The sequence below is a fragment of the Patiria miniata genome, unplaced genomic scaffold, assembly GCF_015706575.1.
Source record: "Patiria miniata isolate m_02_andy unplaced genomic scaffold, ASM1570657v1 HiC_scaffold_21, whole genome shotgun sequence".
Classification (NCBI taxonomy): domain Eukaryota; kingdom Metazoa; phylum Echinodermata; class Asteroidea; order Valvatida; family Asterinidae; genus Patiria; species Patiria miniata.
This window is the reverse complement of record NW_024037060.1, coordinates 2,992,921-3,018,731: the sequence shown is the minus strand read 5'-3', so window position 1 is coordinate 3,018,731 and position 25,811 is coordinate 2,992,921. Positions and strand designations below refer to the sequence as shown.

The 25,811-nt window shown below is 43.1% G+C and overlaps 3 protein-coding genes across 4 annotated transcripts; all 3 read right to left on the bottom strand.

Annotated features, from left to right (window-relative positions):
- Positions 1 to 1,339: 1,339 nt before the first annotated feature.
- LOC119729783 lies at positions 1,340 to 11,133 on the bottom strand. 2 transcript variants are annotated; one of them, XM_038202528.1, is made up of 6 exons: positions 11,053 to 11,133; positions 6,400 to 6,467; positions 3,206 to 6,290; positions 2,890 to 3,073; positions 2,177 to 2,337; positions 1,340 to 1,545 (listed from the first exon to the last, which is right to left on the bottom strand). In XM_038202528.1, the coding sequence occupies exons 2-6, from the start codon at positions 6,427 to 6,429 to the stop codon at positions 1,385 to 1,387; spliced, it is 3,621 nt and encodes a 1,206-aa protein (XP_038058456.1). In that variant the 5' UTR covers positions 6,430 to 6,467; positions 11,053 to 11,133; the 3' UTR covers positions 1,340 to 1,384. The 2 variants fall into 2 exon arrangements, with proteins under 2 accessions (XP_038058456.1, XP_038058457.1); XM_038202529.1 differs by having other exon boundaries at positions 6,400 to 6,463; positions 11,053 to 11,109.
- Positions 11,134 to 16,856: 5,723 nt separating this feature from the next.
- Positions 16,857 to 21,282, bottom strand: LOC119729834 (probable dehydratase PflD). The gene is made up of 5 exons (XM_038202627.1): positions 19,904 to 21,282; positions 19,116 to 19,450; positions 18,800 to 18,983; positions 18,087 to 18,247; positions 16,857 to 17,456 (listed from the first exon to the last, which is right to left on the bottom strand). The coding sequence occupies exons 1-5, from the start codon at positions 21,280 to 21,282 to the stop codon at positions 17,296 to 17,298; spliced, it is 2,220 nt and encodes a 739-aa protein (XP_038058555.1). The 3' UTR covers positions 16,857 to 17,295.
- LOC119729800 lies at positions 19,898 to 22,873 on the bottom strand. Its single transcript, XM_038202548.1, has 2 exons — positions 22,765 to 22,873; positions 19,898 to 22,655 (listed from the first exon to the last, which is right to left on the bottom strand). The coding sequence occupies exons 1-2, from the start codon at positions 22,792 to 22,794 to the stop codon at positions 21,294 to 21,296; spliced, it is 1,392 nt and encodes a 463-aa protein (XP_038058476.1). The 5' UTR covers positions 22,795 to 22,873; the 3' UTR covers positions 19,898 to 21,293.
- Positions 22,874 to 25,811: the final 2,938 nt, after the last annotated feature.

Here is a 25,811-nt window from a genome sequence, read left to right as displayed (position 1 = left end):
AACTACAAGAATAACAAGTTTCATATCTGTGATGGACGCGATATCTGTTATACGCCTTTTGTTTTAATATTTACGCTTAGCTAGCCCCGCACCACTAATTGTCAGTTTCACTGCAATAACACTTCAATCAATAACATGGCAAATGTACTTAGTTGTTAGCAAATTTTAAATGATCACTTCAAACCCACAAAACACACACAACTTGTTAACAAATTGGATTTCACTTCAAACCCACATAACACTGCACATAGTACTCGTAGGAACTTTATATGGGGTATCAATCCAGCTATGAAACTGAAGACTACTAAACATAAATGAGTCTACGTGAACAGTTTTAAACTACCATTACAATTACTTGGCCAAGTGGAAAGCAGGCCTTCATAATATACAGGGTGAGTTTGTTTCCAATAAACCTTTTACAGGGCGAGTTCAAAAAAGCGGAATCCAAACCCAAAGAAATATGTATTTCGTATTAAAAAAATATGTAACACCAAAATAATATGACTCCAGAAGTCCATTCATTACACGACTTTCAGTACGAAAATTATTTCAATATTGCTCCACACGTTAAAATGTTATCAGTAATAAATGAAGTAACCTTAAAATCAGTTTTGTATAAAAAAAAACCCTCAATTTTTGTGCGTGTTCTGACGTTTGGAACAACGTAGAAAATATACAGAATACTTGTTTTAATAACTGTATAGTACACAATATCTTTATTAACAACCCTGCTTGGGCTATCAATATGATTTATAAATCCACTTTTCAAAGGGCGGGCCTTCAACAGTACTTTAGTGAATATTTTCAACTTTTAAACTGAGGTTTTATCGCAGGTAATGTTTGAAAACAATTTATACGATGTTGAAATCGCATTTTTTTGGGGGACAAAACCGATTTAAGGGTCATTTCGTTTAAATGGTGATATACTTTTAACGGATTCAGCAATTAAATTATTTTTTTCATCTAAAAGTAGCTTATTGCCAGTCATCATTATTTTTGGTGCCACATATTTTTTTTAAATATGAATTATATTTCTTTGGGTTGGGTTCCACTTTTTTGGACTCCACCCTGAAGAGGGTGTATTAGAAACAAACTGTCCACACCAAATCACGCAACAGCAAGAAAGTATATTCCTACGGATCCTGATTGGGAGTATTCTTACGTGAATACATTTACTTGCACCGGTCAAGCAAATCATACATGATGTCAATGTCAGCCTGGTTAAATGCCTGACTGATTGTGATGACATCGTCAGATCATTTCTCACGAGGAAGACTGCCTATACATGGGGAACCAGGGAAAATAGGTTCTGGGTTCCTTGATTTGGCCTGGACGTTTGTTTTTCTGGGACACCCTATATGGCGTTCATTCTGGACGCACCGTTCTACAAGGGTGTGAAGACAACACGGCGCTGGTGCTGCTCTTGATGTGCGGGGAACATGGCCACGTAGTGCTCCGACCAGCCACCAGTGCGTACACGGACCAAGTCGTACCGCTCAGGTTCATCCACTGCTTTCTGATACGTCTCCAAATTGGCGCATGTGACTGTGAAACAGTAAAATGAAAATGATTGTTGAATAATGGTATTTAATCCGGGTGAGTATGGCCCAATGATCCCACTTCGCTGAAATGTTTGAAGGGGTTAATTTATCATTCTGCAATTGCCACATTTTGCGGGGTAACAGCGTATATATACGCCCACATTGCATCCGTGTCTAGTTTGACCGGACCGACGGGTACTATGTGGTCGAAGAGAAAACTGGAGTGCTGCTTATAGATATAACTTAAGTTCAAGTTTTTCAAACTACTGATATTTCCCGTAGTTTGAAATTTAACACGGCAAGCAGCCGGACCCATTTCGCTGTGTCGTTTATACATATTTTCCCACTTTTTGAGCCTTATATTCGTGGAACTGTTTGAAGCCAATCATTGGAAGTAAATATGGGTTAGTGTCTAGAAGTACGCATATGATAGTGCCTATATGGTCTAGCTATTTTTTGGAAGGAAAAGATGGAGAAAAAAATGTGCCGTTTAATCTAAAGATGTCGGCTATCCGTTGCAGCAGAGGGTATAGGTAAAACAGGGTAAGCACATCCTTCTGTATGAATGAAAAGACAGAAGATGAAGTTTCGAAGGTTATAGAGTTGAACTTTGTTACCATAATAAGTTACTGTACCTGTAATCAAATTGGAACCGATGGGTTTGGTGCGATTTGCATAGTGACGTATGAACTCGTGAAGCTTGGCCTCAGGGAAGTCCTCGCCCACATTCATGTCGACCGGTGACCCGTTGGACAGACCAATGTTGATGGAATCATAATCAAAACTTCTCATGGCCCTGCAGTGAACAATCAAAGACGAAATGAGCTTCCAACACACTAATCCGCTTTCATTTGAAAACAACATGGACGGTTTCAAAGCGAGGATTTTGATTCGAACAATTATTGTTGCGTATACTGTTTCATGTCCCAAATGCAACAGGCTAGGACCGGAAGCGGCATTTCAAACAGAAACGGGTGGGGTTGCAGGGTCTTTATTAAAGGTTCTAAAAACATCAAGTCTTGCGTTAAAAACTGTATATCAGTAGTTTCGGAAATGAATGGGTTTAGGCCTGTGGAGCAAAAAAAATGAAAGCAAACGGTTGTGTTCACATGTGCTCGGTAGCAGCCAGAAAAAAATGCTTTTGAAAATCTCAACGGTGTTTATCGGCCTGCGTATTAATGGCAATGCACACTTGCTTTGGGTCGGAACCAAATCCAGACGAGCTGTTTTTTCCAAACGTGGCCCGATCTAGCCAATTAAATGAGAGCAGTGTGCGCCTAAAGTACAACATTTTAGTAAGGACCTTCCATTTCTAGGAAACAAGCCAAAAGTAAAGCATGACACTCACTGATAGATGTTGACCGAGGCTGGTTGTGCGGTCTTGTCCTGGGGTGCAGGTGACGGACTCAGATCCGATGCGAATGGCTGGCGACTACGGCGCCCGTCAGCGGAGGCTCCTGTACCCAATGCTTGCGGAACGTACCCCTCGAACGTCCCAATACCGGGTTCAACGACGAAACCAAACGGACGGCCTGTGAAATCGAAACAAAGCGAATTATGTAGATTTTATCTCAGCCGTGCTAAGCCAGTGTCAAAGCGCTTTCCTAAACAGGCATAGTTGCGGACAAAATTAAATAATGACTAAGTAGACAAAGCTTGATTACCTGGTAAGGAGTATTTCTCTTTGATACCACTGATGATGCCATCGAGTACGGAAGGAGGGTGGTGAATCGTATCTTTGGCAATAGACACCACGTTTTCCATCAGCCAGTTTGCTATCTCGTCTACCTCTGGATTACCACGTCCAAATCTTGGTAAAGTCAGAGCCTTCTTTCTCAGCGTCTTGTAGGTAGCTGCGTTCGCATCCTCTCGCACCTCCCCGGCACGCTCGTCGAAAAACGGTTCTCTCATTTCAAATCCCCAGTCCAGTTTCAGCGCTTCCAGCAGTTGGGGCAAGGTCGTGAGGGATTCGTCTGGGTCGAACACGAGCTTCTTAATGGCATACAGTGAATCGATGGTGTTAGACGCACTGACGTACATCATAGCCAATGCGTGGTAGTTGGATCCCCCATTGGAAAGATCACGACCGCTTTCTTTGCAGCCGTGGATGAGGGAGGACAGAAGTGGCGAAGGGCAGATGTCCCAGAGGTTTCCATAGTTGGAGAGAATCGTGATGTAAAACTGAGCAGTTTGAAGTCGCAGGTGTTTTAGGAAGATTTCTTTCAGCTGGTCGAACGTCTTGATTTGGCTGGAGTGTGGCGATGGATAGGAGACTTTGAGGCCTCGAAGATATACCGACCCCGAGTCGGCATAAAGCGTTCCCTCGTTTAGAGTCATCTCCAGAATGTTCAGCAGAACGATCGTGCCAAACGCAAACTCGGTCTCGCCCGCAATCATTGGCTCGTAGCATCCGTCACATGCGTAGTTACGAGCTGCCGCAAGGCTAACGGGTACATCAGGAGAGCCACTATTCATCAGACTCGGTACAAGTCTATCATCATGCATGAGGATCGGATGTGCACCCCCGCTAAGAAGCGCCCTTGTGGCTTCCTGCAGTATATTCTCGGGCATGTTCTTGTGTAGCCTGAGACTCAAGCATGGGGCGTTAGTAGGAATCCTGCGAGACGACTTCAGACACAGCAGAGTAAGTTTATTACAGGCCGTCGTTGGAGTGACGTCATCATTTGCTTGGTACCCGCCAACGGTGATCTGTTGGACCCACTGGTTGACGGCGCTTCCTTGACCAAAGTTACCTGATGCAGCGTACATCACCGCTGTGGAACCTCGATCATGCAAGTCTGGTGTAAAGTGGCGGTTAATGACGACACGTTCACTCAGTTTTATCCACAGGCAGTCCAAGATCTCTTGCGCTTCAGCTTCAGGCGTTGTCGTTTCGTCGTAGAACGGACTCAGCAGGACGTCTAGTCGGCCAATAGCAACCGGGTTGCCAATCAGATGCATAGAACAGTGCATCAAGAACAGAAGCTGCACGGCCTCCAGCATATTGCTGGGGGCGCCGGTCTTAAGTTTCAGCAGTCTTGCGTTGATGCGTCGGAGATTTTGTTTTTCTTCAGCCGTATATTCCTCCTTTTGTGCCAATTGCTCAGCCAGGTTCGCAAAGCTGTCAATGTACTCTTGAACTCCCTCCAGCGCCAGGATGACCGACTGGTAGAAATCCTTTTGTTCACGGGGGGCTCTGGCGTATAACATTTGGTGTTGGTTCTTTAAAACGCCGAGGCCGACGGCCAACACTATTCCGTGGTCGGGAACAATGTGACCCATGGCACCGCCCTCATTAAGACCCTTCATAAACCAAGGAAACTCTTCTTCTTCACGAGAGTAGGGCATGACATACTTGCCGACACCAAGAGAGAATCTGGGCATGACACCGACAATCAGCTCATTCGGGTGTATGCGGAAGAGGTCGTTATTTGTGCCATAGGCTCTTTTCGGTATCAAAGTGCCCAGCGTCTTCTTGATCGCCATGCCTTTGCGAATGGCCGCGGATTCCTCCAGATATGGCTTTTCTGCTGCCGTCAAATAGTTGCTCAGATGGGGAATGCGGGCAGTGTTTGGTTTTTCATACCACTGGTCACTCCACTCGGAGAAAATCACGGACAGGAGCTTGATAACACGATGTGTCGGTGGATCTCCGGGAGCATACAAACCAAAGCTCATACGGTGGAGATATTCGCGCCAGTTGTAAAACATGTAGTCGTTGGTGCTTCTCACGTCCCACAAAGGCAGGAAGTCAAGGGTCGGGGCCTGGCCTACGTTCGGTTCGTCGGTAAAGCCGAGCTGATGCAAACTTGGTGTATACCAGAAACTTCCCTCGATGCCTTGAGCCATTGAAATGAGTTTATCTTGTGTGAAATCGGGGTCGTCTCCTACAAGGCTTTGCATCAGATCGATAAACAGCTGAACGTGATCAGCGAAAGCATTAAAGTAGATTCCTTCCTGGCCTGTATCATCACGTCCGTAGGGCATGCTCCCCCGAAGAATCTTCAAATGAATACTAGCCTCAGCCAGACGCGCTCGACGGATGTGACTTCTTGAATCGGCCCCGATGACGATTTCATCTGTAACCTTTCTGCCGATGACGTTCTCTTGCTGGCGGATGGTCATTTTGTCAAATATGCTGAAGTTCATCCGAAACTTTTGCGTGTAGAAGTAACTACCACCCCCGGATCCTGGAGTGGTCGTCTGTGGTGTCAGGATGAAACGTTCGACGGTAGTCTTGTCGACTGGATTGTCAACGCCGTCTCGAAACTTCCCGTTAATGGCACGATCATTGTAAACCCGGGTTTGGGTGACATCAAGCGAAGCCAGAGCATGGAGGTTGTTTTCTACTTCTTGGAAAAGCTTTGGTACGACGTCTTCGGTGTCAGACTTCAGAAAGAAGGAAACATCGCCTCCTGTGTTGACAAACTTTCGGGATGAAGACAACATATAATTGCCTTGTGGTCGGTCTTCGATGTCGTCATTCGGGCTCCATGTTTTCCACAAGGCTGGGTCAAAAGAGACGACATAACCGTTTCGTCCTTGCAACAGGTCGCACTTTTGCTGAACGGCTTGTATGGCGTTAAAAACGCCTGTCTTACCGGTCTCGGTCTTGTCATTTAAATTGACCACTACCATACAACCGTACTTTGGCCTGGTGAAGAAAATACCCGGTTGTGCCAGCAGATACGTAGACTCTTTCGCGTGAGCGGAATCAGCTAGGCTCCTCCTCGTCTCAGGGTGCCTCTTCTGAAAGGATGTCAATGGATACAATTATGGATATGTAAACGGAAGAAATGGGATTGAATAAGCCGTCGTAAGGCAAAATCGACATTCATTGTCGTCTTTCCGTACATACCTTTTGTCGCTTTACTGCTCTTTGCTCCATCGTGTTGTAACGGTAGTGTAGGCCCTACAACCGTCTGTCTACAGAAAACAAAGCAAAACAATTTTAACCCTAAAAAGGGCCGGGTTATTATGACCATCTCTCAGCCGGGGCCCCCTAAGATCTCGGCTATAGTTGCCATGAGGCAACGGCGTTAAGGTGATGCTGGGTTCTTAAAATATTTTGTAGCATATATGACTAAAAGCTTTGCATGGTAGATTGAAAAAAGTAGAGAAATTGCAGGTAACACCATGTGGAAAACAATCTCTTCTGCAGTGGCGCGCCCAAGGGGGGAGGGGGTGGGGGCTTGGGGCTTATAGAGGTTGTCAACTTTTTTAAATACATTTTTAAGTCCCATAACTTGACGGTGATGATGTATGGGGCCTGTTTTCGAGTACTTTAATAGGGGTGTAAATGGCGACACCAACGTCAAAATGTCCGTCTTCCCTCCCCCCCCCCAATATATTTTCTGCGGCAATACATTTTTTTTTGATTCAAACTTCTAAAAAAAAATTGGGAAAAAATTGGAGCCCAAGCCAAATGTTGGGTGCGCCGGGGGCACCGCACTCAACCAAACGCGACTGTTTTCAGAACAGACCCACACTTCTTCCCATACAGAAGAGATTAACATAACATTATACCTGCAATTTTCTCTACCGTATTTCGCACCGAACATTTAACTGCATTATGCAGAATTTGGTTTTCTGACCGCATGAAGATGCTTTTGAGATGATAAATCAGGATTCAAGCCCGAGACCTCAAACATTTCATGTCTTAGCAACATCAGCTGGGTTATCACTGTAAGACATAATAATTATGTTTCCCCACAACTGGTAGAAGACACAGAAACTTTTACTTAGATTCCGACTCATATTAATTCACTTCCAGCATGGGTATGAAAACAGGTTCAAAGGAAATTACTGCAGCAATCATTTTAAAAGAAAATAAATTATAATTTCAGTGCAATAGTAGTGGAGGTAGACTTCCTGGTACACTTTGACCTTTGGCATAGAAATATGTAAAGGTCACATAAATATGTAAATATGTAGATACAGATATAAATATGAATGAATGGGGTTAGGAAATTCTGGCACAGTTTGACCCCTAATGAATGGATGGGATGAATAAGGAACAGGTGAGGGTAAAGGATTTGGGTACAGTTTGACCTATTCTATGGGAAAGATTGCATATATGTATGGGGAAATATAACATTTCAATACAGTATACATGTAGTTATGTATTTACACGTGTATTACATACGGTTTTCGCAATCCGAACACGGCCACCTGTGGCCGGCAGTACTTAATCCTCTCGGACAATAGACTGTTGACGTAGGTGGCCGGAAGTGAGCATCGATCCCAGATAATCCTGTGGACAATAGTCTGTTGACGCACGTGCGCTCTCGTGTGGCGAGTGGGTAATCTCTGAGATTACTTTATTGTTCAATTTCCATGTATACTAAACAAACGCCTACCAATGGGTTAGGCTATCCGGTATTTTACATGCAATTGACAAAGGCCTGCTTTCTTTTCATGAAAGGTTCCTTTCAAAGTTTGTTCAACCAATACATTAAGCAAGAGACAATTGGTCATTGAAAACTGTAGTTTGTTGTGACAGTCTTATTGAACACTTTTTAAACTAGTGGGAACTATTCATTTTACTGGATTCAGTCACTGAGGTCTATTTTCTGGAATGAAAAAGCTAATTAAAAGTATAATAGCTTAATTAAAGTGTATTGGGTCGCTCGAGTAGCGTCTGACTTGGGTTGGTTACAAGTCATTTTTTGCAATCCCAAGTCAAGTCACAAGTCATTGTTTGCAAGTCCAAGTCAAGTCACAAGTCAAAGCTGGTATTTACAAGTCAAGTCACAAGTCACAAAAATAGCGACTCGAGTCCGACTCGAGTCCAAGTCACATGACTCGAGTCAGCAACTCTGGTAATCTGTCGGACAATAGGACTTTAAGTGGCCGGAGGTAATTATTGATCACTCCGTGGGGGTTAGCCGGAACAGATCGATATTTCTTGAAAGGGGCCATCGTAGGCCATGGTGTGAGGCACAGTTTTTGATAAATCGAAGGTCCAAGATAGCTAATAATCCATGTGTATGTACGGAGACTGGTCGTCGTTCCATGATGATACGCAATTCATTATCTCCGTGCACCAATATTCCTATTGTTATTCAATACAATACCAATGGCACTCTTCTACACTGCCACCAGAATCATCCAAGTAAAATATCTGTGCGCGGTGATCGTAGAAACGGAAGGTTTTGACTTTAGCCAGAGCGAATGCAAGTATACACATGCACCTGTATGTGACATCCTACTGCATCTTCACACTCGTGCGATCAGATGGCGCTTAATCCACGAAGGCTTAATTATTGATTAGGCTCTATATCTTTAAGTCTGTAGATGCGCGTACAATAAGGAATGGATTTTGTTGAAAAAGCATCATTATAGCCATAACAAAACGTACTTGCCTGTGGTTTTTAAAGGGACACTACGGCCTGGACAGTGCTCAATTGAGCAATGCTTCTCGAAAGATGATTTATCGGAAAGATCATAACACAACCATTCTTTTACAACTGTGCATTATGTGCTGAATCCGAAATAGATGGTTGTGTGTATACATGTAGTTTCATTCAAAACATAGTGTTACGTAACCTTTAGAAATCGCCCTTCGCAACCACTAGACTGTGGAGGCCAAATTGCTCCTCTGCTTTAATTTGATTAAATTACACTAATTTTGAACTTGAATTAAATTTACATCTTCAAGCGGTTTTGTTCTTATTGACAAACTGAACATTTCAACTTGAAACAAAACATAAGAAATCATCCTTGCAACAGTTTACAAACTAAGTCTATACAATTCCTTTTGAAATACAAAATGCATGAAAATAATTATGCAGATGGAAATACATGGTTATCAAGTGAAGAACAGAAGAAACTTAAAAGGCTTGTAAAAGCAAGAGTGTATTTTATACCAATTAAAAAATCCTTATAATCTTAAAACATTTGCTCAAATAGCTCAGAGGAAGAGGGCCTGGAATCGCCTCAGATTGCACCACCTAGCCTCGGAGCAAATGCCCCAACACATTGTTGCAACAGTTTACAAAACTAAGTCAATGCAATCCCTTTTCAAAAATGAAATGCAAGAAAATATGAAGACGAAACCACGTGGTTTGCAACTTTGAAGTACACAGTATATAACTTAGAATTTGTAAAAGCAAGAGTTAATTTTTAAAAATCCTTACAATCTTAACAACTTTTGCTCAAATAATTCAGGGGAAAGGGGCCAGGATTCGCCTCAGATTGCACCACAGAGCATCTTAAATTTCAAATAACCGAGAAACCTGTCTTTTTTTACCACAAAGGGGTCATTTATGACCGAGAAACATGTCTTTTTTCACTCCAAAGGGGTCGTTTATGACTCAAAATGGGGTAAATTTTTGACCCGGAAAAGGACTGAGCAGATTTGGATTCAGATTGCGTGTCAGTCTGACCCAGGAGTTTCTAGAGTGTAGGATGTGACAAGCTATAGTGCTGTAGTTTTGAAATTGGAAGTGCCAACGCAAGGCCTCAAACCGGATAATGTGGGTTTTTAGCATTCATACATGTACATAACATTGGCAAACTTTGACGAAGTGTAACCAAAAAAAAACTGCAGCAGATTTGATGGAGAACTTCTAACATAGTGTTTGTGATGTACTGTACACCACATATGTGCACTAAAAAAGTAGACCCAGTTTTGCTGGAACGAAACTCATTTTACAGCCGGTTTTTGAGTTTCAGCTGATGGCCTATCTATACAATCCAAAATTTCCCGGGGACCTTAAACGGGCCCCGGCCCCCACGCCTGAAAGGGCTTCGCGCTCCGTGCTCGCATTAGTTCTGGAGCAAATGCTCCAAATGTGTGCCCCCGTCTAAAAAAAATCCTGGATCCTATATCTGATATAGGCCTAGTTAATTTGTGAGAGTATTTTTTTTCTTTGAGCCCACCTAAGACAAACTCCTGGGTATGCCGTTGTTTCACAAAACATAATCTGCCCCCCCCCCCTGTTAAAATCATCTTCCTACGTGCCTGTTTGGAGAGATCACCGAATTTCATGCCGATCAGCCGAAGCATTCAGGAGTTATTATAATAAGTATCATTTTGGGAGGTTGTGGCCCCGCCCCCTGCTGATATACCCATAGGGTTTACGTTAAATGAGTAATCGCATCAAAAAGAAGAAAGTGGTGTGAAACAAAGAAATTAACACTATTACAGTTTTGCCACCTCAGATGGTACCAACATTTGGTCTGGACCATGGCCTTTGCTACAATTAGTCACCGAGTCAAGACAGCAGTATCAGCGAAAAGGTGAAAACGAGAACAATGGCAGTAAGGAGTTTCACATTACTATGTGTGTATGGTGAAAAAAACTAAGTTTGATTTTTATGCAGATACCGTTGTTGGGCAATAGACCTTTACAGTACATGGTTCGGAACTCTTGGGCCTAGAATGACTGTTTCGTGTGCAACAAAATGTAGTTATACGGCATTTTGGCAAGTAAGGCCATTTGGCATCGATATTATGGGCGCGACGAGCAGAACGATACAAGTATACCAGCTAAAACCCATTCACTAACCTGCAAAGGTAATTCGTCCAGTCGAGACGTCTACAGTTTGCAGAATGTATGCTTCCGACCCAGCCAACACCCCAAAGTTAGCCTTGGGCAATGACGTCACACAAGCGCGCCACCTTTTTTTCTTCAGATATTTGCATGTCAATGAGATTTGTTTTCAAGGTCAGATCATGTTACATAACAATGGACGATTTCAAGGGGCCAACTATATCGATTAGATTTTTAAATGAATATTGGAATAAAATAAACCGGCCTGCAACATACAAGGTGAGTCAAAAAAGCGGAACCCAAACCCCCCAAAATAATTGTATTTCATACTTCATACTAAAAATAACATGTAGCATCAAACATAATAGTGACTGGAAAGCCAATTTCATAAGCAACTTTTAAAGGACAAAATTACTGAAATTGCTCAATCCGTTGAAACAATATCATCATTTAAACGCAATGACCCTGAAGAACAATAGGCAACAGTGGATATTTCGTGATGTTGTAAAATGGCCATATTCAAAGGCACTGTACAATAAATCTGTAAAAATCTGAGGCCTACCTCTCGAAATATCAACTCGGTACATACACCATTAAAAAAAAATGCAAGTGCATCACAAGTTAGTTGTCTGGACGTAGGCTAAAGCAAAATTGTCGGCACTGCGCTATATGGTTTGGTTCTGATGAGTACCATCGCCAAGGTGGTAAATCCCTTCTTCCTTGGAAAATGAGAGCATTGGCACCGTGATATTCCAAGTAAAGTTCGCATCAAATTTAGTATAATGCCATAATTTACTTGGAGTTTCATTTTTGAACAGTAGCAAATGGTCCATCACCCTTAAGTCTTCAATAGTGTATTATCCAAAATTGACTATTTTTTGCGGTCAACTACCTATTGAAAAATGCGACACTGGACAACAAAATCTGCCAATTTAAAATTAAGCAAGAAAACAGAGCAAAATGTAGGGGTATATGTTGCTAAATTTTGTAATGACGCACGCACGCTGCAAAAGGCGGATAATTAGAAATGTCATCGAGGGCACACTTTTTAAAAGCACCGTCAAATATTTTCTTCCAATCCAAACGATGCCATTTCAGACAAAATAAATATCACTCTCACTTTGAACAAGATTTTTTTTCTTCTATTTAACCGGTAGACCTAGTAGGTCCCTTTCCAGGAATTTGTTGTTCCTAGCCTACCATTGTTCCTTTATTATAAAGCAGATTTGCTCTTATATAAGTTTTCTTCCAACGGTGAGTTATGCGCCCACTTCACAAGGTCAGGCGCGGTTCTAGAGCCAATATTTTTGTTGTTGTTGCGGGGGGGGGGGGCGGTTAGCAGGGTTGGTCCAAAAATTTTTTCCAGGGAAGCGTGCTGAAATGTAGACCGGTTATTTTCTCCGGACACTTAGCCCCCCCCCCCCCCCCCCCGCAGAACCACCACTGCGCAATATGCATTATTTAGATCATGACCTCGTGTTTGTATGGCCAGCCGCGCCGGGTGTCCGACAAACGTCATAAACTATGATGCATATTCATTATCTTGCCCAAGCGCGCTCGCATAATGCATACATTACAGCGCGGCCGCCATTTTGAAATCCCATGGGGGAGCATTTTCGGGACGATATTTGTGGAAGATGATGACTGAAAGTCGTCTTTTTGCCACATGGATGAAAATATTGAGACCAAAGAACGTTTTTTCGAAAAGGTATGGCTTTCTCTACGACTAAGAACCTTAATCCTGGATGAAAAGATAATCTCGGTCGAAATCTGTAGCAAAATCGCTACATCAGCGGCAAAAAAAATGCAGTCTTTTTGGAAGCATTTGGCGTCTGGCCGTACTACAGAGCTTGCGATAGTACTGTACGGCCAGACGCAGTCGGGCTAGGGAACACGACTATACAGTCCCAGATTCATATCTTGTCGTTATTTTTTCAATGAATGAATTTTATTGAGATGATAATGAGGAACAAAGTGGCGTCAGGTTGCAACATATTTACCCTTTAATTTTCAGAAAAAAAATAGTAAAAGATGACAATTTAACTTAAGGACACGTGTCTTTCCCCAACTTACCGGCGTTTTCGACCGTGTTTACTACCTTCGTCAGGACCCCGACTGTCATGGAACTTTTCAGTAATAGATTTCCCTTCGCGCGCACACCGTGAAATGAACAGGGTACCAGATCACATTTGTAACACTAATCTTGAGGGCGCTATTGAACATTTCCATCAATCTCATTATCTGAGCTGCGCTCTTTCTGCGGCTCTTTAGCCTATGCCCGTTTGAAAACAAAAATGCATTATTTTTTGTTGAAATTAATTAAATAGATAAATCATATGTAGGCATTTTCCTTGGCATATTAATTTGAAATTAACCACCAGATCCCAGGTGTGGAAATAACGGCGTCTATTTCAATAAAATGGTTAGAGAGTACTGATCCCAAATTCTAAATAAGAAAACCCGCTGCAAAACCATTACCATGCGCCGTGAAAATAGGCATATAGTATTTGCAGTATGCATAGTAATGGTCGGTTTTGAAGAGCTCCCCTATTTGGAAGATGGGTACCAGCCCCCCCCCCCCCCCCCCCCCCCCCCCGCGCTTTTTGATTTTACGGAGGCGAGGTGTCCGGAGAATTAAAAAAAAAAATGTCTACATTTCGGCGTGGATGTGCGGTTAACCGCCTCCCCTCCCCCTCCCCCTCCCCCCCCCCCCCCCCCCCCCGACATCAAAAGCTGGATACGCTACTGGGTTAGAGGGGGATACAGTGCCCAATATTAGAAATTTGACTTCGGCAAAAGCAATAGATCAGTGCCTTCACTTGAAAAATTCCTGCTCCCCCTCCCCCACCTGCTTCGAAGTTTAACCCTAGTTTACGCCGCGGGCTGTCCGCATCTATAACTAGAGATAAAAAGTGGTAAATACTCAACGATGAGGGCAGTATGTCACTTAACGGTAAATGCAGACCAAATACATTAAGTCTGATTAACACCCGACGATGGGAGACTAGTCTGGGAGAAAAGTCGCGGAGAAATATCCCAGAAAGATAAATGAAGGTAATAGCTGGACCACTCGAAACCCGATAGGTAAACGGGCGGTGCTTGATGAGGAATAAACCGGGGAATCGGCCGCCAATGTTATAGTTTGGGACGGCGCGTGCAGACGTCAAGCAGGAAAAAACTTCACAACAGAGCAAAAAAACTATGCTAATAGGCTGATTATTTTATTGGTTTTCCTCTAATTTCCTAATGATAATTATTCTAGCATTAAAATACCACTGAAAGCATCCCTGGTGTGTTAAATCTAGGATATGGAAGTTATTAACCTTTCTTTTAGTGCAAGAATCATTCACATCACATGTTCTTTATTAAAGTTACAGAATTTTAAACACAACCACCGTAATTAATTATGCACACAAATTATCAAGCTATGAGCAATGAACACAGCAAACGGTTTGGGGTGTAGACATGGCTGCGCCGCGAGCGCTTTCCATGCTCACATGCGCAAATTTGACAGTAAATTGGCCTAAAAAGTCGACAAACAAGTTACCAAAAAGCCTAGTTGCTCCCACGAACATAGTGGTCAATCAAGAAGATAGTGACCACAAGCTCCGAGTCCACGCCACGTGACCACAGTAACGAACGCGCGTGCGTGCCTACAACAAAGAACATTGTGTTCAATCTGCTATTCTTACGTACCCAATGTCTAAACACAGCGGAAGTAAAATTATAGAATTGTCTAATTTTAACCAAAATACTATATTACCTGATTGTCTTTGAGGACTCTACACAAAAAAAATAAAGAATAAGATCAAAGCAAACTAAATTCTTCACTCGTCTACACATCACAATGAAGCTCTCTGGTAATTTCCAGTTAATCAAAATCACTCACTAGACTGGTCATTATAGTCACTGCATCCAAATCAGATTTGACTAATTGTAGCTCCCTATATCAGATTTTACTCGATTTCAGCATACAAATCTCTAATTTACTCAATGTCAACAAAATCATCTAAGCCACTGCAAATTTCTCTGAGCATACAAAGCCAACGTTAGCGACACTCTTTAAAAAAGGCTTACAATTCTCTACAAAACCACTAAAATGTACTTAAAATCTAAAACTAACACAAGCGCTGTAAATGTTACTTGTAAAAATGTTTTAACATCTAACGATTCTCTGATGTAGACTCTTGCTTTTTAGGGCAAAACCAACGCCTCCAACTCTCTAACTCTCTCTCTCTTAATTTGAGTCTTCGATTTTAGCATTCAATTCTCTAAAATACTGTCTACTACAGTTTGTCATGGTTATTTAAAGTTGTGCGCTGCCTCTACATAAAGATGTTCTCCCTTGTAATATCCCCTTAGAGTAAAATGTATGTCTATTTGGAGCATATAAAATAATCCATCAATGTCTATGCTCTCCTTTTGGTTTTATGTAATAGAATTATCTATAATCGACATTCCTATTGCTTTCAAATGTCTGGAGAAATGGAAATTCCTTTGGGCAATATTGAAATCAGCCCACTAAATCTTTTTCTAAATATTAGCATAATAAACAATTGTTTAATCTCCTCCTTACTGTATTGGCTGTCTTGATTATTTAAAATAAAGTTAGTGTACAGACTGCTTGTAACTCTTGGTTCGATGTCTAGACATATAATTCTAACTTCATTACTCCCAAGATTACGATGTTCTCGCTTAGTTTATGTAATATTGACTCTAAAAAAAAAAGACCTGTTCAACATTTGTTCTGTTATTTCATATAAGCACGAATAGATCATTATTGATTTCTTTTTAGCAAGACTACAATCGATAGCACTAAGCCTCTCTGATCTGACGCAGTAACATTCTAAAAATCCTCTACAACTACAAGAATAACAAGTTTCATATCTGTGATGGACGCGATATCTGTTATACGCCTTTTGTTTTAATATTTACGCTTAGCTAGCCCCGCACCACTAATTGTCAGTTTCACTGCAATAACACTGCAATCAATAACATGGCAAATGTACTTAGTTGTTAGCAATTTTTAAATGATCACTTCAAACCCACATAACACACACAACTTGTTAGCAAATTGGATTTCACTTCAAACCCACATAACACTGCTCATAGTACTCCTTGGAACTTTATATGGGGTATCAATCCAGCTATGAAACTGAAGACTACTAAACATAAATGAGTCTACGTGAACAGTTTTCAACTACCATTACAATTACTAATTTTGGCCAAGTGGAAAGCAGGCCTTCATAATATACAGGGTGAGTTTGTTTCCAATACACCTTTTACAGGGCGAGTTCAAAAAAGCGGAATCCAAACCCAAAGAAATATGTATTTCGTATTAAAAAAAATATGTAACACCAAAATAATATGACTCCAGAAGTCCATTCATTACACGACTTTCAGTACGAAAATTATTTCAATATTGCTCCACACGTTAAAATGTTATCAGTAATAAATTAAGTAACCTTAAAATCAGTTTTGTATTAAAAAAAAATCAATTTCTGTGTGTGTTCTGACGTTTAGAACAACGTAGAAAATATACAGAATACTTGTTTTAATAACTGTATAGTACACAATATCTTTATTAACAACCCTGCTTGGGCTATCAATATGATTTATAAATCCACCTTTTCAAAGGGCGGGCCTTCAAAAGTACTTTAGTGAATATTTTCAACTTTTAAACTGAGGTTTTATTGCAGGTACTGTTTGAAAACAATTTATACGATGTTGAAATCGCATTTTTTTAGGGGACAAAACCGATTTTAGGGTCATTTCGTTTAAATGGTGATATACTTTTAACGGATTCAGCAATTAAATCTTTTTTTTTCATCTAAAAGTAGCTTATTGCCAGTCATCATTATTTTTGGTGCCACATATTTTTTTTTTAAATATGAATTATATTTCTTTGGGTTGGGTTCCACATTTTTGGACTCCACCCTGAAGAGGGTGTATTAGAAACAAACTGTCCACACCAAATCACGCAACAGCAAGAAAGTATATTATTCCTACGGATCCTGATTGGGAGTATTCTTACGTGAATATATTTACTTGCACCGGTCAAGCAAATCATACATGATGTCAATGTCAGCCTGGTTAAATGCCTGACTGATTGTGATGACATCGTCAGATCATTTCTCACGAGGAAGACTGCCTATACATGGGGAACCAGGGAAAATAGGTTCTGGGTTCCTTGATTTGGCCTGGACGTTTGTTTTTTTCTGGGACACCCTATATGGCGTTCATTCTGGACGCACCGTTCTACAAGGGTGTGAAGACAACACGGCGCTGGTGCTGCTCTTGATGTGCGGGGAACATGGCCACGTAGTGCTCCGACCAGCCACCAGTGCGTACACGGACCAAGTCGTACCGCTCAGGTTCATCCACTGCTTTCTGATACGTCTCCAAATTGGCGCATGTGACTGTGAAACAGTAAAATGAAAATGATTGTTGAATAATGGTATTTAATCCGAGTGAGTATGGCCCAATGATCCCACTTCGCTGAAATGTTTGCAAGCGTTAATTTATCATTCTGCAATTGCCACATTTTGCGGGGTAACAGCGTATATATACGCCCACAATGCATCCGTGTCTAGTTTGACCGGACCGACGGGTACTATGTGGTCGAAGAGAAAACTGGAGTGCTGCTTATAGATATAACTTAAGTTCAAGTTTTTCAAACTACTGATATTTCCCGTAGTTTGAAATTTAACACGGCAAGCAGCCGGACCCATTTCGCTGTGTCGTTTATACATATTTTCCCACTTTTTGAGCCTTATATTCGTGGAACTGTTTGAAGCCAATCATTGGAAGTAAATATGGGTTAGTGTCTAGAAGTACGCATATGACTGTGCCTATATGGTCTAGCTATTTTTTGGAAGGAAAAGATGGAAAAAAATGTGCCGTTTAATCTAAAGATGTCGGCTATCCGTTGCAGCAGAGGGTATAGGTAAAACAGGGTAAGCACATCCCTCTGTATGAATGAAATAGACAGAAGATGAAGTTTCGAAGGTTATAGAGTTGAACTTTGTTACCATAATAAGTTACTGTACCTGTAATCAAATTGGAACCGATGGGTTTGGTGCGATTTGCATAGTGACGTATGAACTCGTGAAGCTTGGCCTCAGGGAAGTCCTCGCTCACATTCATGTCGACCGGTGACCCGTTGGACAGACCAATGTTGATGGAATCATAATCAAAACTTCTCATGGCCCTGCAGTGAACAATCAAAGACGAAATGAGCTTCCAACACACTAATCCGCTTTCATTTGAAAACAACATGGACGGTTTCAAAGCGAGGATTTTGATTCGAACAATTATTGTTGCGTATACTGTTTCATGTCCCAAATGCAACAGGCAAGGACCGGAAGCGGCATTTCAAACAGAAACGGGTGGGGTTGCAGGGTCTTTATTAAAGGTTCTAAAAACATCAAGTCTTGCGTTAAAAACTGTATATCAGTAGTTTCGGAAATGAATGGGTTTAGGCCTGTGGAGCAAAAAAAATGAAAGCAAACGGTTGTGTTCACATGTGCTCGGTAGCAGCCAGAAAAAAATGCTTTTGAAAATCTCAACGGTGTTTATCGGCCTGCGTATTAATGGCAATGCACACTTGCTTTGGGTCGGAACCAAATCCAGACGAGCTGTTTTTTCCAAACGTGGCCCGATCTAGCCAATTAAATGAGAGCAGTGTGCGCCTAAAGTACACAATTTTAGTAAGGACCTTCCATTTCTAGGAAACAAGCCAAAAGTAAAGCATGACACTCACTGATAGATGTTGACCGAGGCTGGTTGTGCGGTCTTGTCCTGGGGTGCAGGTGACGGACTCAGATCCGATGCGAATGGCTGGCGACTACGGCGCCCGTCAGCGGAGGCTCCTGTACCCAATGCTTGCGGAACGTACCCCTCGAACGTCCCAATACCGGGTTCAACGACGAAACCAAACGGACGGCCTGTGAAATCGAAACAAAGCGAATTATGTAGATTTTATCTCAACCGTGCTAAGCCAGTGTCAAAGCGCTTTCCTAAACAGGCATAGTTGCGGACAAAATTAAATAATGACTAAGTAGACAAAGCTTGATTACCTGGTAAGGAGTATTTCTCTTTGATACCACTGATGATGCCATCGAGTACGGAAGGAGGGTGGTGAATCGTATCTTTGGCAATAGACACCACGTTTTCCATCAGCCAGTTTGCTATCTCGTCTACCTCTGGATTACCACGTCCAAATCTTGGTAAAGTCAGAGCCTTCTTTCTCAGCGTCTTGTAGGTAGCTGCGTTCGCATCCTCTCGCACCTCCCCGGCACGCTCGTCGAAAAACGGTTCTCTCATTTCAAATCCCCAGTCCAGTTTCAGCGCTTCCAGCAGTTGGGGCAAGGTCGTGAGGGATTCGTCTGGGTCGAACACGAGCTTCTTAACCCTAGGGCCGGGTTATTTTGACCATCTCTCAGCGGGGGGGGGCGGATTCCGCCCCCCCCTAAGATCTCGGCCATCGAGTGACGAAAATTTTGAAACTCACTACATGCATAGAACAACTCTTCCTCAACATGCCCAAGAAATTTCATGACTATAGGTCAAAGGGTTTGGAATTATGGCTAATTAATTATTCATATGTATGAATGCCAATTCTGCTCGGTACACGACCTATATGCGAAAATTCAGTTTTCACGGCGCGTAGCGCCGGAATTTTTCGCTACGTGCAAACCCGTGGTCCGATTTTTATGTTTTTGGTATCAAAAGATGCGCAAAGCTCAAGGCTAAAAAGTCATAATAGCTCGGGTCGCGAAAAAAATTTTTTTAGAAGCTATCGCGGAAAATGTTGAGGGGGGGGCGGATTCCGCCCCCCCCGGCCCTTTTAGGGTTAATGGCATACAGTGAATCGATGGTGTTAGACGCACTGACGTACATCATAGCCAATGCGTGGTAGTTGGATCCCCCATTGGAAAGATCACGACCGCTTTCTTTGCAGCCGTGGATGAGGGAGGACAGAAGTGGCGAAGGGCAGATGTCCCAGAGGTTTCCATAGTTGGAGAGAATCGTGATGTAAAACTGAGCAGTTTGAATTCGCAGGTGTTTTAGGAAGATTTCTTTCAGCTGGTCGAACGTCTTGATTTGGCTGGAGTGTGGCGATGGATAGGAGACTTTGAGGCCTCGAAGATATACCGACCCCGAGTCGGCATAAAGCGTTCCCTCGTTTAGAGTCATTTCCAGAATGTTCAGCAGAATGATGATGCCAAACGCAAACTCGGTCTCGCCCGCAATCATTGGCTCGTAGCATCCGTCACATGCGTAGTTACGAGCTGCCGCAAGGCTAACGGGTACATCAGGAGAGCCACTATTCATCAGACTCGGTACAAGTCTATCATCATGCATGAGGATCGGATGTGCACCACCGCTAAGAAGCGCCCTTGTGGCTTCCTGCAGTATATTCTCTGGCATGTTCTTGTGTAGCCTGAGACTCAAGCATGGGGCGTTAGTAGGAATCCTGCGAGACGATTTCAGACACAGCAGAGTAAGTTTGTTACAGGCCGTCGTTGGAGTGACGTCATCATTTGCTTGGTACCCGCCAACGGTGATCTGTTGGACCCACTGGTTGACGGCGCTTCCTTGACCAAAGTTACCTGTTGCAGCGTACATCACCGATGTGGAACCTCGATCATGCAAGTCTGGTGTAAAGTGGCGGTTAATGACGACACGTTCACTCAGTTTTATCCACAGGCAGTCCAAGATCTCTTGCGCTTCAGCTTCAGGCGTTGTCGTTTCGTCGTAGAACGGACTCAGCAGGACGTCTAGTCGGCCAATAGCAACCGGGTTGCCAATCAGATGCATAGAACAGTGCATCAAGAACAGAAGCTGCACGGCCTCCAGCATATTGCTGGGGGCGCCGGTCTTCAGTTTCAGCAGTCTTGCGTTGATGCGTCGGAGATTTTGTTTTTCTTCAGCCGTATATTCCTCCTTTTGTGCCAATTGCTCAGCCAGGTTCGCAAAGCTCTCAATGTACTCTTGAACTCCCTCCAGCGCCAGGATGACCGACTGGTAGAAATCCTTTTGTTCACGGGGGGCTCTGGCGTATAACATTTGGTGTTGGTTCTTTAAAACGCCGAGGCCGACGGCCAACACGATTCCGTGGTCGGGAACAATGTGACCCATGGCACCGCCCTCATTAAGACCCTTCATAAACCAAGGAAACTCTTCTTCTTCACGAGAGTAGGGCATGACATACTTGCCGACACCAAGAGAGAATCTGGGCATGACACCGACAATCAGCTCATTCGGGTGTATGCGGAAGAGGTCGTTTTTGTGCCATAGTCTGTTTTCGGTATCAAAGTGCCCAGCGTCTTCTTGATCGCCATGCCTTTGCGAATGGCCGCGGATTCCTCCAGATATGGCTTTTCTGCTGCCGTCAAATAGTTGCTCAGATGGGGAATGCGGGCAGTGTGTGGTTTTTCATACCACTGGTCACTCCACTCGGAGAAAATCACGGACAGGAGCTTGATAACACGATGTGTCGGTGGATCTCCGGGAGCATACAAACCAAAGCTCATACGGTGGAGATATTCGCGCCAGTTGTAAAACATGTAGTCGTTGGTGCTTCTCACGTCCCACAAAGGCAGGAAGTCAAGGGTCGGGGCCTGGCCTACGTCCGGTTCGTCGGTAAAGCCGAGCTGATACAAACTTGGTGTATACCAGAAACTTCCCTCGATGCCTTGAGTCATTGAAATGAGTTTGTCTTGTGTGAAATCGGGGTCGTCTCCTACAAGGCTTTGCATAAGATCGAGAAACAGCTGAAAGTGATCAGCGAAAGCATTGAAGTAGATTCCTTCCTGACCCATTTCCTGGCCTGTATCATCACGTCCGTAGGGCATGCTCCCCCGAAGAATCTTCAAATGAATACTAGCCTCAGCCAGACGCGCTCGACGGATGTGACTTCTTGAATCGGCCCCGATGACGATTTCATCTGTAACCTTTCTGCCGATGACGTTCTCTTGCTGGCGGATGGTCATTTCGTCAAATATGCTGAAGTTCATCCGAAACTTTTGCGTGTAGAAGTAACTACCACCCCCGGATCTTGGAGTGGTCGTCTGTGGAGTCAGGATGAAACGTTCGACGGTAGTCTTGTCGACTGGATTGGCAACGCCGTCTCGAAACTTCCCGTTAATGGCACGATCATTGTAAACCCGGGTGTGGGTGACATCAAGCGAAGCCAGACCATGGAGGTTGTTTTCTACTTCTTGGAAAAGCTTTGGTACGACGTCTTCGGTGTCAGACTTCAGAAAGAAGGAAACATCGCCTCCTGTGTTGACAAACTTTCGGGATGAAGACAACATATAATTGCCTTGTGGTCGGTCTTCGATGTCGTCATTCGGGCTCCATGTTTTCCACAAGGCTGGGTCAAAAGAGACGACATAACCGTTTCGTCCTTGCAACAGGTCGCACTTTTGCTGAACGGCTTGTATGGCGTTAAAAACGCCTGTCTTACCGGTCTCGGTCTTGTCATTTAAATTGACCACTACCATACAACCGTACTTTGGCCTGGTGTAGAAAATACCCGGTTGTGCCAGCAGATACGTAGACTCTTTCGCGTGAGCGGAATCAGCTAGGCTCCTCGTCTCAGGGTGCCTCTTCTGAAACGATGTCAATGGATACAATTATGGATATGTAAACGAAAGAAATGGGATTGAATAAGCCGTCGTAAGGCAAAATCGACATTCACTGTCGTCTTTCCGTACATACCTTTTGTCGCTTTACTGCTCTGTGCTCCATCGTGTTGTAACGGTAGTGTAGGCCCTACAACCGTCTGTCTACAGAAAACAAAGCAAAACAATTTTAACCCTAAAAAGGGCCGGGTTATTTTGACCATCTCTCAGCCGGGGCCCCTAAGATCTCGGCCATTGTTGCCATGAGGCAACGGCGTTAAGGTGATGCTGGGTTCTTAAAATATTTTGTAGCATATATGATAGAAGCTTTGCATGGTAGATGGAATAAGGTGGAGAAAATTGCAGGTAACACCATGTGGAAAACAATCTTTTCTGCAGTGGCGCGCCCAAGGGGGAGGGGTGGGGGCTCGGGGGCTTGGAGGTTGTCAATTTCTTTTAATACATTTTTAAGTCCCATAACTTGACGGTGTTGATGTATGTGGCCTGTTTTCCAGTACTTTAATAGGGGTGTAAATGGCGCCACCAACGTCAAAATGTCCGTCTCCCCCCCCCCCCCATATATTTTCTGCGGCAATACATTTTTTTGTTTGATTCAAACTTCTAAAAAGAATTTGGGAAAAAATGGGAGCACAAGCCAAATGTTGGGTGCGCTGGGGGCACCGCACTCAACCAAACGCGGCTGTTTTCAGAACTGACCCACACTTCTTCCCATACAGAAGAGATTAACATAACATTATACCTGCAATTTTCTCTACCGTATTTCGCAGTTGAACATTTAACTGCATTATGCAGAACTTGGTTTTCTGACCGCATGAAGATGCTTTGAGATGATAAATTAGTCATAAATTCTTATCAGGATTCAAGCCCGAGACCTCAAACATTTCGTGTCTAAGCATATCAGTTGGGTTATCAGTGTGTGACATAATAATATTGTAACGTCTCTCTTGGTGAGAGACATTATCAAATAAAGAGTCAGATACAAATATCTTACACACACACACTAGTACTTTATTCGGGATTATTTACATCTCAGGTCAATAGAGGGCGCACTATATACACGTAAGTTAAGGCGTACATGTGTATATGTCAGGAACTCTGTCGGGGTCAGAGCCCAGAGCAACAATCTAATGCATCATATGCGGGAGCTCTGTGTAGGTCAGGGCTCAGCTCGATAATCCACTGGGCAGAGCCCAGTACAACAATGACCAGAACTGACATTTCTGCGCGCTTTATATACACTTTTGGGTGCGCGTCTTAGCCAATGGGAGCATTGGATTCTGGTAGTTATGAATAATGCATCCGTGTACAAAGGCATGGGAAACTTCTCTATGGGAGATTTGTACACGACTGACTTAGACATTCTAGGGGAGAAAGTCCGAGACTAGTGGTTAGCGGCGAAGTAGGATCACTCGTGGGTGCGTTACGGGGAACTGATCCTCAAGGAAAAGGGAAGGGAATAATTCTCGGTACATAGGCTTGTGTACAAGACTTAGTCTCTAAGACTAGGTAAGAATCTGCACACTAATGCTATGGAGTAAAACTATGAGATGAAGGACGTAACCTGACCTCTAGCTACCGTAGGTCTCGCCAGTGGGTTAGCGGGACACACTCGCTGGGGTGTACGGGGTCACTAAGGGGTGAATACACGGGTAGGTTTTAGCAAGCCACATTCGCTAAATGCTTGGGTCAATGTGGGTCGGATGCGAGGTAAGGTGTGTGAGGGGAATTCGCATCGACTCCGGGAAAGGTGGAGGGAAAATGGCTAAGTCCCAAGTACATGTCCCATGGCGGTACATGTTCATAGCTGTGAGTGCTACATGCATTGCGCGCTATACAATAGCGTACTGTACTATGTGCTGCACACTTGTGCGTGTGTCTAAGACTTCGAGGTAAGCTTTGCGCTGTGTGAGGGCACACAGGATCGCTGCAAGCATTACGCTGTGCACGGAGTGGAATGGATTGGTGGGGAAAGAAGAAACTACGCAATTCGCGGGACGCAACACTATGTTTCCCCACAACAGTAGAAGACACAGAAAAAATTTAAATTTCATGCGAAAAAAATCGGGGACCGAGCTTTTACTTAGATTACGACTCATATTAATTCACTTCCAGCATGGTATGAAAACAGGTACAAAGGAAATTACTGCAGCAATCATTTTTAAGAAAATAAATTATAACTTCAGTGCAATCTCGATAAGTCAAACTCTGATAACTCAAAACAACTGTTAAGTCAAACAACGAATCCATTGCCGTCAGAAGTACAATTATATACAACTCTGCTTGACTAAAACTCTGCTCAAGTCAAATTTTGAAACTATCACTGTATTATCTGTCACCCCTTACATATTTATGTGTGGACAAACATTTTGCCCTCGTTCACATGAATAAGCCCAATATTTTCAGCAACTGGCTGTGGCCTTTTACTCGACAGCTGTCATTAAGTTGGTATGTACGTACTTTTCTTTAAAACAATCCAATTTTCTTTTCTGAACGAGTTTTGACAGAATATAATGCCCTGTAAAAAAAATAACTTGCTTGTTTGCATTTGCAGGCCTTTACACGGTTGTAAAAATTGGTTGTAAAAATTGGTTTTACACAGCGCACTCCTTTTCACTGATATAATGGCGTCTGACGGTGACCTTGGTTGGGCGACACAGTTTCCGAAATTCAAGTGCTGCCCGCTCCACTTTTGAGCGCACCACTGGTTATATGCTAATAAATGCTATTTTCCCGCGCTGGAAGTGGAAGCAGAATCACCTGAGCACTTCTATTGTGCGGCCAGAGGTCAATAGTCCATGACCCAGGCCCCCACATCCGCCAATTGTACCACTCCAGGTGGCAATCTAGCTGCTATTTTTTTTTTATTGCTGCACATCTATAGTTCACATGGTAGCCTTTTCAAGGTGGTACACCCAAAGCCTAATGTCAGTTAGGCCTATTTGACTGTAATCGTAAAAATATGAGTCATTTTGTCCGTGTAGTGACACGCTTACACGGACAAAATGACTCATTTTTTACGATAATGACTCAAATGACTCACTTGGTTTTCTGTGTAGCTTATTAGACTAGGCGATATTTCAAAAAAGGGCTCATTTAGGGCAAGGAGAGGTATTTTCGAGTAGA